General features: G+C 44.3%; 2 protein-coding genes across 11 annotated transcripts in view; one reads left to right on the top strand and one right to left on the bottom strand.

The window, feature by feature from the left end:
* Positions 1-8,444, top strand: part of FRYL (FRY like transcription coactivator) — a 232,288-nt gene extending 223,844 nt beyond the window's left edge. For 8 of the 10 annotated variants that reach the window (XM_081118983.1, XM_081118981.1, XM_081118980.1 and 5 more), the window contains 5 exons: positions 1,053-1,121; positions 3,745-3,762; positions 4,502-4,612; positions 5,778-5,968; positions 6,538-8,444. In XM_081118983.1, coding sequence (XP_080975109.1) covers positions 1,053-1,121; positions 3,745-3,762; positions 4,502-4,612; positions 5,778-5,968; positions 6,538-6,796 — 648 coding nt within the window. In that variant the 3' untranslated portion in view covers positions 6,797-8,444. The remainder of the gene's footprint in view (positions 1-1,052; positions 1,122-3,744; positions 3,763-4,501; positions 4,613-5,777; positions 5,969-6,537) is intronic. The other 2 variants (XM_081118984.1, XM_081118982.1) reach the window with 1 other exon arrangement.
* A 3,215-nt stretch (positions 8,445-11,659) lies between these two features.
* ZAR1 (zygote arrest 1) lies at positions 11,660-15,661 on the bottom strand (the record flags this gene model as incomplete). The annotated part of the gene is made up of 4 exons (XM_081119041.1): positions 11,660-11,803; positions 13,164-13,238; positions 13,318-13,410; positions 14,798-15,661. 4 exons carry the CDS (start codon positions 15,659-15,661, stop codon positions 11,660-11,662), a joined length of 1,176 nt encoding a protein of 391 aa, XP_080975167.1.
* Between the last annotated feature and the right edge of the window lie 325 nt (positions 15,662-15,986).

Genomic DNA, 15,986 nt, shown 5'->3' with positions numbered 1-15,986 from the left:
CATGTTTTTGTTTAGAGGTGCTGTCAAGCAAAGGGCCCGAGGGTGGTGCAGTCTGAGGGCTGGGATGAAAGGGACAGGAGGTCAAAGAGATTGTTTTGAAATAACCGAGATGCCTATAATTTTAATTCTTTGCATGTGGAACGTTCAGCTACAATTGAGAATTTTAAACATCTAGTACTGAAATATTTCCAAAGGGTGAACTTAACATAGCTAATATTTTCTCCAAGTCCTATTGAAAACTGTCCTAATGTTTTGTATTTGTATTATTACGTTTAATGTATCACACCCAATAAAAAAGATCTAGGACATCAAAACCGAGGAGCTTGACCTGAGGCTCTTCGTTTTCACTTGCGCTTGGACATACTATGACTCCAGGGGTTTTTTCCTATTAAACCACAATGCTATTTTATATTTATTTGACCACAGAAAGGTACCTTAAATACATAGCCAGCTTTAGGAATAGTCCCTGGTAAGGAAAAACATTTGGCGTCTATATCCAATATTCTTTGGAGGTAACATATTTGTTATTCATTACTGTCCAAAAAAAGAAATAAAAATAAGATTTAAAATGGATTTTGGTTTGTTTCATTAATTAAAACTGGCACCAGTCTTCTGAGATTTACGCTTCTGATAAACGAAAGGACCTGGTTAATTTGAAGTTGTCCTTATTTAATTGTCCAGAGGGGAATCACATCTTTCATTACCCATCTTACATTAGACAAAGGTCAAGTATAGACTGTGAAGATTCCAGTAAAACCTGCGACATGCAGACTGTGTTGGCTGTGGAGCGCCGCCGTCCCCGGAATAGGCGGCCCTTCTGTTTCCGTTGGTCAGCGCGCAGAAGTGTGTGCGGCTAGTTACACTGCGGTGTGGCCCTGCGTGGTTTGTTGCATATAAACAGTGAAGCTCTAATGGAGACGAAAGTCTGTCTACAACCATTCCTAGACATTCAAGTTAACTTTTAAGTTTGTTGTTTTATGCACACAGGCTGTTGTATTACCAATGTCATTGTACAGTTACTGCATTAAAGTCACTGTTACTTATTTCTTTAGTGGCTAGACAATTGCAAGAGGACATTTGGTGCCAAAGACGACTTGTATAGGATCAACACAGATGCACAAGTAAGTTTCTTATTCTTAGTTATGCTGTATTTCTATATTGGGTAAAAAAATGTGCATGCTCAAATATCCTTATGTGATATTCCTAGAAATAAACAGTATTTGTAACACTTCATTTTTGCTATCAAAACGATCTTTGAAAAAGTTAGGTTCAATGAAATACTGGCTTAGTAATGAAAATTTCACTTTAATAAAAATGAACGACCAGCTTGTGACTGAAGCTTAATAACATTCAATAGATGGGTTTGATGGATATCTGGACAGTCCAAGTCACTTTTAGTCGCACCTGCCTCTTTGAAGAAATTTTTGTTCATTGGTATGCTGCAGATAAATGGTCTGGCCAGCAATGCAAACCCAAGAGTAATGTTATATACACTGAGATTAGCCTTTCTAAACGTGAAATTCTGATTGGATAAACTGTAATGTTTTTACTAGTATAAAATTCAGTGGAAATAACAGTATCTTCTTAGAGAAAAGTGCACATGTACAACACATACATTGTATTAAATGATACAGACAGACCTACACACTCCTCTAATAGGAGTGCAACTTCCTGTGGGGAAGATCATGCATCAAATAAAGACCTTTGCATCTCACATCCAAATTCTAATCTTTTTCAACATTAGTTATATTGTTAATAGATTTCTAGTCACTGTAAAAATGTATTTGAAGTTTTTTAAAAACTGAAATGCTGAGAAAATAATGGTGTACTCCCAATAAATGTTAACTATTTGCCAGGCTCTCTACTAAGTATTTCACATTCATTATCTCCATCCTGACAACTCTGTCTAGTAGATGCTATAATTATCCCCATTTTGCAGATGAGGAACTTGAGGCTCAGAGAAGCTAACTTATCTAAAATCAGTAAAGTAAATAGTTAGAATTAAGATTCAAACCTAGGCAGTCCTGCACTGTTACAAAGAAATTGTCAAGTTGTATGTGTAAAATAAGGAATTAACCCTGGATTAGATCCTTTGGTCTTAATTCTGTCTTTGCCACTATTTAACTGCATGGCTTAAGCAAGTAATGTAAACTACTTTTTTCCTATATAAATTAGGTGTTTAGACTAAGTGATTTCTTATATCCCTTCATCCTTGAAGAAAATGAGTTCCATCTCCCAGAGTCTGCGTTGGTTAATGTACCTCAAGGTTTTCTGCTAAGTGAAAACTGTACATTTAAGATTTCATTTGCATCTCTCTCCTTTCATACTCAGCTCCTTGAGAGTGGGGACCCTTTTTACGCATTATCTGCGGCCTGTGTACCAGGGTGGTCTTTTACATGATAAGCAATCTATAAATATTTACTTACAAATAAGTGAAAAGAATGTAGGTGCAAATTTCAGTACACTTAAAAGGCATTTTAACTTAAAACACACAGTGTTAGCATGTTTAGTATGATTTCTGGTAATTCAGAGCTATCGAATTAATTACATTTGTGTTATTTCCTACGATCGTGGTGACCATAAACTTTATCAGTGATTTCTTTTCCATTACATCCCTCAGTAGAGGCTATGGATACATGTGCATAGAGTCAGTTCTGTTTTATTTATGCCAAGAGAAGGGAGGAAAAGCATTTAATACTCAAATAGTAGTTTCCATATAAAACCTCAGAAATTTAGATATGCTAATAAGTTTGACATTGGATTGTGCTCAGCTAATGTTCACAGAATGACTGAGTGATTTATGATAAGCTGTAGGGAGCTAAAGTTCACCTTTGCTTAGCAAATCCTTTCTAAATGGAAAGGAATAAATGTTATATTATAAATAGTCCTTCCGAGGAAACTACTTAGAAAAGCAGATTCAGAAGGGGCTTTAGAAGCAGTATTTACATTATTGCAGTTGCTGTTGTAAATAGCAATCATTTTTCTCGGTTAATGAGTAGGTCCGAGTCATTGTAGGTACTCTAATGTAGTTGTTTTTAAGTAGTCCATAAACTAGATGTTTCACCATGTATTTTACATACGTTATATCTCATTTGATTCAAATCTAGAAGGGTTGAATTTCTGAAGTTTACTAGATTATATTTGGAATGCAGTTTAAAACACACATCTGCTTTCACTATTCTACCTTCTGACTCAGCAGCAGTTATGGCAACATAGGACCTAATTAGACAGTGAAAGGTAGGAAGCCTAGAATGAGCCACACCAAAGATAATCTCATGGGTAAGTATTACGTAAGATTATAAGCCAGCTCTTTCCTGCGAACAGTAATCTGCTTATTTTCAAATGAGAAATTTTCTCCTTTACTAAGAAAATTTTATGACACTTGACTCTTTATCTTTTTTTTTTGGAAAGGCTCTAAAAACCTAGATAAAGACTACTTATGAGAAAGCCAGATTTCCCAAGATCACATTAGTTCTATTTCTGTGTAAAACTTACAAAGAAAATCAACTATAGCCTAAATGTAATTTACTTAATTTGGCAAAGCGTTAAAAACACCCTAGATTGTTACGGTAAATGTCTAAGAAGTTTAATTCTGGAATAGCATCATACATTTTTCTTTGGGGTGTAATTACATGTTCTTCAGTTTGCCTGGGACATCTGTGACCCTAGTTAAAATGACCTCACACTAATTCTTGGTCTTTTTCTTCCTTTGTATTTTTGTGACCCGATCACCTTCTTGCTTAGCAAATGGAAATTCTAGCAGTAAGTGACCTGTCTTAATTTATAGACTACTTATCCATGTCAATCCATGTCAGACAAACTGGTTTTCATTTGCCATTTGTCCATTTGTGACCTAGCAGTGTTTTGTCATGGACTACTACTACTTTAAAAGTAGTGTGTGCTTCAGGTTCCCATAGCCCTAATCTATGAGATGTGGTCCCTGTAAAAATAATGCGATTTTATAATTAATGTACAACTAGCACTTGCCTTCTTATACATTTATAACTAACATCTCAGTTTCTTAATTTTGAAAATCAAAGTGCAAATGTTACTTTCATCGTCTCATTTCAACGAGATTGATTACACTGTTTTTTTTAGAAAAATGAATTCATTTTTAGCTAAGCAGCTATCCAATTTTACTTTAACAAGCACTATATTGGTAAATATAGTGAAATATTTATCTTGATGCGGCAAAAGTATATACATTTGAATTATGAATTTAAAGTCTTAAGTTATGAATCCTTTATATTGTCTGCTTTAAAATTCTAATGTAAAATGTGCTTCACACTAAAAATGAATTATGTAACCAACAATACCTTTAAATTTTTAATCAGTCCTCAAAGCGTCTTTCACCAGCTTTACTCCTTATTAACTTGCTTACTGCAGAAAAATAAATGCAAAGACAATTTTAACAACTATTTTACAAATTTATTGGATATATGTGGTCTAGTCAAATGTGGAAAATCACACCTAAATTTAATGCAGTGTTATTTATTTCTAGGAACTGGAGCTCTGCCGAAGGTTATACAAATTGCATTTTCAATTGCTACTTCTGTTCCAAGCCTACTGTAAACTTATCAACCAAGTAAATGCGATAAAAAATGAAGCAGAGGTAAATATTCGGTTGTACTAGGCACCAGTAAATGATTCTAGAATGTTTAAATGTACACATATGTATACCTGGTAGGAGAGCTTAAGTCCAAAGTCACACATAGTGAATCATTTTTTATCAGAATTGTCTTTTGAAATGATACACTATTTCCAGACCTATTAGTAAATAAGGCAGTAGATATCCAGCAGTCTTAAAAGGTTCAAGACCTTAAAGGTCACAGTAGCAGCAATGATCATATGCAATCAAAAGTCTCGTAAAGCACATCAGTTCAATAAATACATAAAACTATGAAACCCCCTAACACCCTGTATTATTTACACCAGGTATTATTTGTAGTCTAGTGACACACCAGAATAAACATGTCAAAAGCACGTTGAACGTTGGAGGGCATGTAATGAGTAGGTTCAGAGGTAGTGACTTTAGTCTTTTTTTCCCCCACTGTCAACCACTGATACTAAAACTGTCACTGGGAATGATTTCATCTTTTTAAAATGGTTAAATTTAAAAGGATACACACACATACTGGTGTATATAAAATACACTGGGTAAGTAAACTTTTAAAATAAAGACTTCCCTTTATTGTCAAAAAATGTTCATGATCTTCCCTAACAGTAAATGTATTTTTACTATCCAAGATGAAGTATAAATCATAGGTTAAAACCAATGTAAACATTAGTTACAACCTGTTTTATTACAATGTAACATTTATTACACTTATTACAACCTATTAAAAAATTTTTTTTAATTTATTGACTTGGGGGAGGGAGAGGGAGACAGAGGCAGACATCGACTTGTTCCGCTTCCTTACGCCTTCACTGGTTGCTTCGTGTATGTGCCCTGATCCGGGACGGAACCTGCAACCTCCGCACAACAGGGCAACGCTCTAACCAACTGAGCTACCCAGCCAGGGCCAACCTATTATTTTATCAAGAGTATTTAAAGACTACTATTTGTTGGCTAAAATTATTTATCCCTACCGAATAAAGAACTTAAAATACAATATTAACTGCCCTTTAAAAATATTCCCTGCCCTCAAGTATTAACATTTGAACATCTTTAAAATAAAATGCTACTACCATTAAATCTATTTTCACAGCCAATTATATGCTCTTCTTGTTGCTGAATATACAACTAGATCCCTTCAAGGTATGTTTACTTGTTTTAGGTCATCAACATGTCAGAGGAACTGGCCCAGCTGGAAAGTATCCTCAGAGAAGCCGAGTCTGCTTCAGAAAATGAAGAAACTGACATTTCCAAAGCTGCACAAACTACTATAGAAACTGCCATTCACTCTTTAATTGAAACTTTGAAAAATAAGGAATTCATATCAGCTGTAGCACAAGTCAAAGCTTTCAGGTAAAATGTGATTTCAAGATGCCTTTATACCAGTGATTTTCAACCTTTTTCAGCTCATGGCACACCAAAAAATTAATTTTTTGCCGATCTGACGACAAAAAAATTGGTATAATTTTGATTGGTTTATGCTGGATGGCCATTATTGTGTTGGCCATGTTTTAATCTGATGTCATGTTTTTATTGGACAATCTAAGGGAAAGGGGGTTAGTGCCCCTGACTAAACAGGAGTTGCACATTTGAAAATTCTCACTGCACACCAATTGAAAAATCGCTGCCTTATACGCAGACTGGGAGTTTGCAGTGATTGGGTTTTGGTTTTCAGTTGATTGAGTAGCAGGTCTTTGTGAAAGGAAAACATGATTTAGTTTTCTCCAGCGTCACTGAAATGGCCCCAGTGTTAGATTTTCTTCACTCTCAGTGATAAATTCAGTAATCTGTTTGCTCAAATATTAAAACATGCTCAGTGATTCACAATGGAATGTCGTTGTCATGGGTGTTAACCTAGAATGTAGTTAATCTTAACTGCTTGATGGAGTCTTGGGATTTAAAGTGCTGTGGATTATTTTCAGATCTCTCTGGCCCAATGACATCTTCGGCGGCTGTGAGGAAGACCCTGTGCAGACGCTGTTACACATATATTTCCATCACCAGACGCTGGGCCAGACGGGAAGCTTTGCGGTTATAGGCTCTGACCTGGACATGTCAGAAGCCAACTACAAACTGATGGAACTTAATCTAGAAATAAGGGAGTCTCTACGCATGGTGCAATCATACCAGCTACTAGCACAGGCCAAACCAATTGGAAATTTGGTGAGCACTGGATTCTGAGAAACTTCAGGCATTTAGGAAAGAAACTAAGCTGAAGATGACTGAGAATATTAACAAGCACCTTTATGAACCCTTGCAATTCACTGATAACTTTTCCTGGCAGCATCCACAACCAGTGTGACGAATGTCAAAATGAAAGATCTGAAGAAGAAAAAACTAATTGTTTAACGGCTGCCAATACCTCTCACAATAACTCTGCAGAAGGGATTTTTAAATTACTTAACCTGTGTGAACGGAAAAGGGCTAAACGTGATGCGTGCAAGTACAGACACTGCTTTCTGGAGGAGCAAAGTGTAAGAATGTTTGCAGCACTGGCCTCTAACAGACAGTGGAAAGCAGGTGAAATGAGGCTGAAATCGAGGCTGGTTCATTTTAGCTGAAGGCCTGCGAAGCTGCGTGGATTCCTAGCAGCTGTGAGCATAACCCACAATTGATGCTTAATTATCTACATGAAGAACGTCCAGTCGGATAGATATACGCAGAAACTGAGTTGCAAAAACCATTGATTTTCAACACGTGGGATCAGGGTGTGGGTGTTTTGTTTTTTAGTCTGTATAAGGAATTATGTGTGTGTGAGCTGGGGTGTGTGAATACGTGACAGTCCTATTTTCAAAGTGTGGATGTTGGTGGTAACATCTCAGAGCATGCCTGAAAGAGCACTGCGAGATTATTTTTGAAGAAATTTTATTTTATTAGATCTAACTCTTCATAGTGTGTAAATGTTAGAACATTTTAATAATATTTTAAAACTGGGCTCTCCCAGTATTTCAAAAAGAAATAATATATCTGTTAACGTTATTGGAATGCTGCTCAGTTCTCTGATCAGTGCTTATGTTACAATTGTTGATAACTAACCAAAGTAGATGCCTGCAGAGACTTTAAACTGTAAAATAAAGATGTATGCTGCCCGTCAGCTATTCTCATTAGAAAAGTTAACTTATTTTACTCCGTAATTATTATAGAAACTGTATAGATTAAAACCAGTATTTTTCTTGTACATTTGTGCAATGCACTGTTATACAAGAATCGGTGTACAAAGCTAAAGAAGAAATTGTGGTCGGTGATGGTAGAATATATGACTTGCAGGCTCTGAAGTCTGCAGAATTCAAGAAGAGAGATGCAAACGCATTTTTATATGTTTGTTCAGGACTCAAACGTTTTACCCTAAAGGAACCTGGGGCTGTGGGGGGAAATGAAAGGAAGCCTGAAGACTGGCTACCCAAACATGCAATATACTTTCCCACTGTCTAAGCCTGTAGCAGAACACGAACTGGATTCTCCTTTTTTAAATAGCATTTTGTAAAAGAAATGAATGTAGTCCCACAATTCCTCTGGTTTGAAAGGAACACCTTGTATTTTTTATATGCATCTCTTATCCACTGTGACTTTTCTTTGAAACTGGGCTCTGTGATTGCAGAGTTTGGAATGTAGACATGATCTGCTTAGCTTTGCCTTTTCTTGGGGGTGTGGGCCCTGCCAGACATGTAATTATGCTCAAGTGCATTAATTGAAGGCACTGTGCACCCTGTGGGGCTGCTGACTAGAGTTATGTTGCCTGTAAAATTCTGTAACTGGTCACGGCACATCCATAATCACTGTATTTTTTGACCCTGATAAAAAATTATTTTGATGGTGTTCTGGTACTGTAGATGGTGTCCTTTAAGTTATTTAATGACGTCTGGGTGGGGGGCAGGAAGAGAGGGCTGGTGTCGGGAGACACTCCACATTTACATCCTAGCTTACCATCCCCCATTTTTCCTCACCCTCCTTCTATCCTTTTTGTTAAAATAAAAAGCATTGTAGTTGTTGATCTGTGTGTGTTTGAAGAAAGGATGCATGACTAGTGTGCATCCTTCAGAGACTTCAGGTTACCTCTATCGTTTAATATACTTTTCCTTAAAGGGGCAGAACAAAATTAGTTGATTACCCAGATCAAACCTTTCAAACAGCTGAAATTTGCTTTTCACATTTTTTATATGTAACTATGTCTATTAATGTAATGAAAACAAACACACCTGCAGAAATAGATACAAGTGTAAAACCATTAGGATTGTCCTTTGCCAAAGGGTTTTCCTCACACATATACTTCTTTGCTCCTGATCCTCTAAATCCAAAGTTTGCGCTACTGGCAAAATATATCAAATGCTTAACTTACTAAACACCTTATTTAGTTCCTATCACAGCCCTGTTTTTGCTCGTACAATCTTTTTCTTTTGCCCACTAAATTTATCATTTTTAAATAGTTTGTAAAATAACACCAAAAGAGAAGAAATCTGGAAGTTCCCTCACGCTGCTTCTAAAATAGAAGGCCAAGGGGTTTTTACACGATGTAGAAAGATTTTCTACTTTAGGTGATGTAAAATAACAGGTATGGTTACAACCTACAAGCTAAAGTTTAGGAAACAGTTCCATGCTCTCTAGGAACAGACTCACCGGTCCAGAGCAAGCCTCCCTCCTTCAGGTCTGCGAGAGCTGCTCACACACCACAGCCGCGTAGCCTGAACTGCAGGACGATATCACAATCAATGGGATTGTTTTATGACTTTTTAAAAAATTTTCAAAGTAATCCACTGTCACTTTAGCAAATGTAGGAAATATGAAGAAAATTAGAATAATTTCTCTTGACACTCAGATCACAGTAACCTGGAATATTTCCTTCTAGCCTTTCAGTCTCTCTCGCTAAAAAAAAAAAAAAATCACATTTAAAATGTCTGGTTGTACACATACAGCTCGAACAGCGCCTTCTCATTGCTGGAATGCTATCACTGTAACTCATGAAAAAAAGGTTTTGTGCCACTTTGTTCAATGTCTGAATCCCCACTAAGTAAGACATCGTTTGATCCTTGCTTTCAACTGTAAAATAGGGTTAGCTGCTCTATTAGGAAAATTAACAGCAAACTATTAATAATTTACCCATATTAATAGCCGGACCCATTACAGGTATCTTCCTATTGTCGCCTCATTGATTCAGCAATTGCATGCCAGGAGTCACGCGCTTCCTGCCCCTACCTCAACTAAATCAGTAACAGGTGTCAGAATGAAACAGCACCTTCACCAACACCTGGAGTTCTTGTCACTCTTGCTTCTTTGACACCCCCTCCCCATTTGATCTGATCTTAGTCTTATTGGTTTATAGGGATCCACTGTACAGCCAGAGTGAATTTTATTATTGTTGACATTACAAATGTCCCCCATTCCTCCCTTTCAGAGGTGATTTTGTCACTGTACCCCACCATAACTTTAAAACCATTCAGATTCTCACTGATGACAGATAACTGAGCAGTCACAAAAGTGTTCCCATCTTGTCCTCCAGAGTATTCTACCACTGTGGCCTCCTCCTGGTCTTTTCTACCACTGGGCCTTTGCACGTTACCTAACCTAGTTCAACTCATCTAAACTTCAGCTTAGCTGAAGTGTCATTTTTTTAAGCAAGCCCCCCCTAACCTACCCCAGTCAGATCCCCTATTTATTACAATTTTACTAACTTGTTCTTCCATGTTAACATGGCAGAACTTCCATTTTACATTTGTTTTATGCAGAAATGAATGGCCACCTTACCCCCTACATTAGAAGCTCCATAAAGGCAGAGGCCACACCCATGTTTTTCAGTAGTAAATGCAAAGGTGACAACTGGTTTTCCCACTTCGATTCCATAGGCAACTCCTGGGGTGCTTGTTAAGCGTTGCTTTAGCGATTCAGTAGGGGTAGGGGTCTAGGAACCTGCATTTTCACAACCCACCTTCCTAGGTCCATATGGATGCAGAGAGCCTTTCCCATTGCTCTAAGGGCTCTAGAAACCTCAAACTCGGTTTAGGTTTTTATTCCTTACGTTTGTCTACACACAGGCATCCAAGATGTTAACAGGCTACTTGTATGACCCCTCTAAGGTGGCAAGGATTAACTTAAACAGGCTGGTTGGAAAGGCATAAAGCACCTGCTTCCTATTCTGTGCTTTCGATAACCACTAATAGCCCTTAACTCTGTTTTCATTAGAATCCCGAGGCTCCAGCTGAAGTGTCACCCCCCTTCCCACCCCCAGCCCCCAGGAGAGCTGAGAATAGGGCCTCTGTGTTTTGGGACTCGCTATTAGGTGCAGAGTTAGAAGGGAATCCTTAGGGTAGGTGGCGAAAACACTTTCCAGTTACAGAACTGCAAGTCAGTGAAAACAAAGGCTAAAGCCATCTTTGTCAACTCAAAAATCTTTAAGTACACTTAGGAGGCCTAGTTTTAAGGAGTTCCACCTGAAGTCCATTTAATGAAATTTAACATCTTAAAGAAGCTGCCCTTAGCAACCCTGTTCCAAGCCCCAGCTGTGAGATTGTGATTAAATACTCAGTTTCGTTCACAGCATGCCCCTCCCCGCCACCCCAGGAGTTTACCTACTGGACTCGTGGCCAGGATGCACTGAAGGCCCACCCACAGCTAGCCAGCCGCTCGGCTCCCCCACACTCAAGGATGGCTCTGCCTCCACCTTCAGAGCACGCTTGCTTCACGGTTAGCGGGCCTCTCAATTCCTAGCTTGCTTACAAGCTTGCTTCAGCCCTACAGACCCACATAAGCAGTAACCCTCACATCTGAGCCCCTAAGTTTTTTTCAAGCTACTAATACGCCTCAGAGCCTGGCTGCTCCCCTACGCAATGAACGAATATGATTAAAGTGACAGGCCCAGACTGTTAGCACAGGACAAGCGCTCCTAAACTTTTATTTTAAAGAACAAGATTGTATGCAATTGTTTTGCAATCTTTTATTTAAAGGCTTGTGAAAAACAGCCTTGCATGACGGGGGAGAGGCAGAAAGGAGAGGGGCATGCAAAAAGCTCACTAGTCTCCACTACGCACGGTCGGCAGGACCGGCGTTTCACATCTAAATGATATATTTGAAGCTGAAAGTGCTGTCGCAGGAGAGGCGTTTGCCTTTGCATCTCCCGCACAGATCCTGACGATGGGGCCGTTTAGGGTCAATGTGGCGGAGTTTTATTGAGCAGGAGCATCTAGTCTGTTTACAACTCTGAAAAATCAAAGTGAGAAGCACATTCAGAAGGTAAAGCCTGGGTGGTTTCCTAGAACTTGAAACGTTTGTTTTCTAGTCCAGTCGAATACTCATTGAAGGTGCTCTAAGCAAGGCCCTGTGCCCGTCTTGCGTCTGCGTCCCTTCCAACAACGACAGGGTTACCAACAGAGGGTGTGCCACCATTTGTTCTGGTCCCATGGTGCACAGGCTTTAGTGTGGAATTAGGAATTTCTTTTGAAACAGTTTTCTTACAAGAAGTCTTTTCCTGCACTTGAAGGGTAAACAACAAGCAAGCAGGGGAGAGGAGTTTAAAAATAGTATTTTTAAATAGAGTGTTTTTAAATAAAAGGAAGAGTACTGCAAAACAAGGAGAGCTAATGCGTGAGCCTAATGCCCAGCAGCAAGCGAGCGCTCGGGCCGGGCACCAGCGGCCCTGTCCCCCCACCCCAGCCTCCTGCAGGCGACCTCAAGCTGCGGCAGAGGCCAACCAGCAACGCTGAGCCCGCAGCGGGGGGACTAAGACACCCTACTCCAGAATCCGACCCTAACGCCATCCACCCTGTGCTGCTGATGTTCCCAACGTCCAACTTGAGCCAAGTGCGTTGATGAGGCTGAATCAGCGGGTAGGCCAGGCCCCACCCGCCGTGTGATAACAGGGGAGTTCGGTCACCCCTCCTCCCGGGTTATCTAAGCCCCTCAGCAGAGCTCAGGGCTCCGATAAAGCATACAAGCAATGTTACCCCCTCACCCAAAAAGCCGCACAACTCAGATTTTCAAACAAGTCATTCTCCTTCCCAAACCCAGGCAAGACTGAACCGTGAATCCCGTGCTTATGCTCCGTACCAAGCTGGGCGGCTGCTCCAGCAGCAGCATCGGGCCCAACGGCAGCCTCTCCCATCTCGTTAGCAGGCAGCGCCCGTGTGTGTTTGCTTTCTCTTACGTTAGACTGAGCAGGTGAGGCAAATGTTCTTCCATATTGCAAGTGAGGTGCCCCCTCTCCAGATGCTAAGACCAGTCACGCGTATACACGTGTTTCTGTGTCCGAATGTTGCTGGCTGGTCACGAGGCGACTCGTGTCTGCACTTACACTCATTTAAGTCATTTTAAACCCCTTGCTGACCAAAGTAGCCGGCCGAACAGGCGAGTTCTGGCACAAAATAGCTGGTCAGCAGGGTCCACAAGATTTGCAAGGGTAGAAGGAAACTGACACCCAGGACCTGTTTCCAAACTCCTGCCAAGAAGTTGTCAAAACCTGGAGGTCACTGGGAACCTAGCCTCTTTCAGGAAATACTCAACCAACTACACCAAAACCCTCCACCGCTACCCAGTTCAGACAAAATGCAAGCATTTGGCTTACCTGACAGGTGATGGCCTCCACTCGGTAAGGGTTGTAAGACTTCTGACAAGTTCTGCAGAACTGCTTAAAGTAAACCTGTGACGAGAAAGGAAAAACTTAAAGCGAAACCCTTCTGACACTGTCAGAAAGATGCCGGTCACGTGGTGTTTCTTACCTTGTTAGTGCCCTGCACACACCACACGTAGGCACTTTCCCAGCGGATGTTGCAGTCCTTACAGTGATAGTAGCCGTATTTCTGCTCCAAAAACTGAACAAAAGACCAGAGTTTAACCAATGTGACATCTGAATCATTTCAAAAGCTGAGAAGGATCTATTTGATATTTAAAATTGGCAACTGCATTCAGATGGTGGAGAAAAGTAGGGTCAGGTTCGAATTAGTCCCTACTAGTAATCAGGTGAGCTAATGGCCTAATTAAGCAGGTGAGCAAACACGGGCCCAAGAAGGTTTATACGCCAGGTTAACTTGGTTCATAAAGCTAATTATTGACAAGTTACTGAGGTGTTTTCCCTTAGGCACGGAAAAAACCAAACAGCCAGGGTTCTCTACACCTTGAGGTTCTTTAGGGAGCCTTTTCAGTGGGATCAAGTCCAGTTTTAGAACATAGACGTGAAAGTGGTTAAGCTGAAGAAAAGGCGTCAGACTGCACCCTGGAGCCCTCTGAGGCGTTTCACCCAGATCAAGTCCTCTGCGCTGTTAGTTCAGTTTCCACCAACCAGCAGAGCTAAGAATCCAGTGGTGGATAAGCCATAATCCATGCGCAACGCGAACGAAAGTAGTAGTAGTGCCTTGTTCTTAAGCTGTCTTCCTTGCCACCGACACACCAGTTTTGCAAACAAGTTTTTGGAATTAGGCCTTTAGAAGTGAAAGGAGCTGGGAGAGCACTCAGAGCAATTTCACAGGCGAGCAAAGTGAAGCCCAGGAAGGCTAGGAATTAAGATGGCCCGTGGGTTGTGCACAACTTCTTGGCTCACCGCTGCTCCTTCCCACTGCCCCCCTGCTTCAGCAGCCCGGGGGGGGGGGGGGCTGCGGGGGACACCCACGGCCTGCTGGCGGCTTAGGACCTACCCGTGCCTCCCACTTCCCTGGGTGACACCTGCGCTCAGCGGGCTCCAGCCCTCTGGGGTTCAGCCGTGCGAGCGGGCCCTGCAGGCCTGCCGTGCACAGCGGCCCCCCGCTTCTGAGAGGAGGCGCTATTTCAGGAGCGAGGAGAGGTGCTAAGGGGCACTGCAGCAGCTCTCGCTTCCAGCAGCAGCTCTGGAAACCCCAAAGAGCCGTGAGGGGCACGCTGCCCAGCACCCCTAGTAGCTGACCGGTGTGGTTTTTGCCACATTAAGTTTGGAAAAGTGAGCGGAACCCTTGGGAATCAACTGTCCCGCCAACAAGCCCACCTTCCGACGTCCAGCTAAGCGCCCGCCTAGATCGCCCCCGCGGGACAGCGCGCCCGCGCCCCGAGCTCAGAGCAAACGCCCAGAAGACGGAGTTAAGAGGGGCCTCCCCCGCCGGCCCTGGGGCTGTGCTTTCAACCCCCGGGATCGGGCTACAACGAATCCCGCTGGGGGGGGGGGGGGGGCGAGGTGCCAGCGGCCGCGGGAAGACACACAGGCGCGCCCCGGCTCCCCGCCCCGGGCCTCACCTGGAAGCGCGGGCGCGCTCGGCCGGGCTCCGGGCTCCGCGGCGCCGCCCTCTCGCCCTCGGCGTCCTGGGCCCCCCGCGCCGGCGGCTCCGGGCTGCGGGTCGCGCTCCGCGGGGCCGCCTCGTCTCCCCGGGCCTCCCGCGACGGCAGCCCCGGGCCGGCCGCCGGCTGCTCCCGGCTCGCGCGCACCGCGGCGGGGTCCTCGGCCTCCGCGGTCTCCTCCTCCGGGGTCTGCGGCCCGGGGGGCGCCCTCCTCGCCGACCTGTCCGCCCGCTCGGGGCCTCGGGGGCTGGGAGGCGGGGGCGCGCGCTCTGCACCCGGGGGCCGCTCGCCCGCCGCGGCCTCGGCTCCCCCCAGGAAGGTGGCGAGGCGCCGGGAGGCCACGGGCGAGTACAGCGCGACGGTGCGCGGGAAGCGCACGAGCCGCGGGCCGCCGCCGGGGGGGCTGCCGCGCTCGGGGCCCGGGGGCGCGGGGCCGGCCGGGGGCGCGGGGGCGCGGGGCCGGCGCGGGAGCGTGCGCCGCCCGAGCGCGCACTGCACCGACGCGTCGCGGCGCGGGTTCACCTGCACGGCCGCGTCCCGGCTGCCGGCCCTGCGGGGCCGCGGGCCCGCGCTCACCTGCGACAGCAGGGCCATGAGCTGCGTGCGCTGGTAGCTGTCGAAGTGCTCGGCGGCCGCCAGCTGCCCGCAGCCCGGGAAGGCCGAGGGGGCCGGGGGCGCGGGGGCGCAGTCCCCGCCGCGGGGCCGCCAGCCGCCCCCCAAGCCCTTGCCCCGGGCGGCGGGAGGGTAGAGGTGCGGGTACGGGTAGGCGGCGCACGCGGGGAACATGTAGCCGTCCAGCGCCTCGTCCCCCAGGGAAGCCATGGGCGCAGCCCCAGCCGCCGCCCGCCGCGGGGCCCTAAATAGGCGGCGCTGCGGGGGCGGCCCGGACCCCGCCCCGCCCGCCGCCTCCCCGCCGCCTCCCCGCCGCCGCCGGGTCGCCGGGTCCCCGCCGGGAGGGCTGCTGCCTGACCCCGCGGTGCGTGCACGTCTCCACACCCGCAGGTCCGCACAAGTGCCCTGAGGGTGTTCTGGAAAGAGGCCGCCTTCGCGACGCACGAACTGACTTGTAGGTGACCTGGCCGAGGAGAGAGCCATCACCTGCGCTGGCGGAGCCAGGTGGCCCCCAGGCCCTGATTCCCCCCCCCCC

This window comes from Miniopterus schreibersii (genome assembly GCF_964146895.1).
Source record: "Miniopterus schreibersii genome assembly, chromosome: 1".
Taxonomy (NCBI): Eukaryota; Metazoa; Chordata; class Mammalia; order Chiroptera; family Miniopteridae; genus Miniopterus; species Miniopterus schreibersii.
Note: the sequence above shows the minus strand (reverse complement) of the source record. Positions and strands in the feature narration are given on the sequence as shown.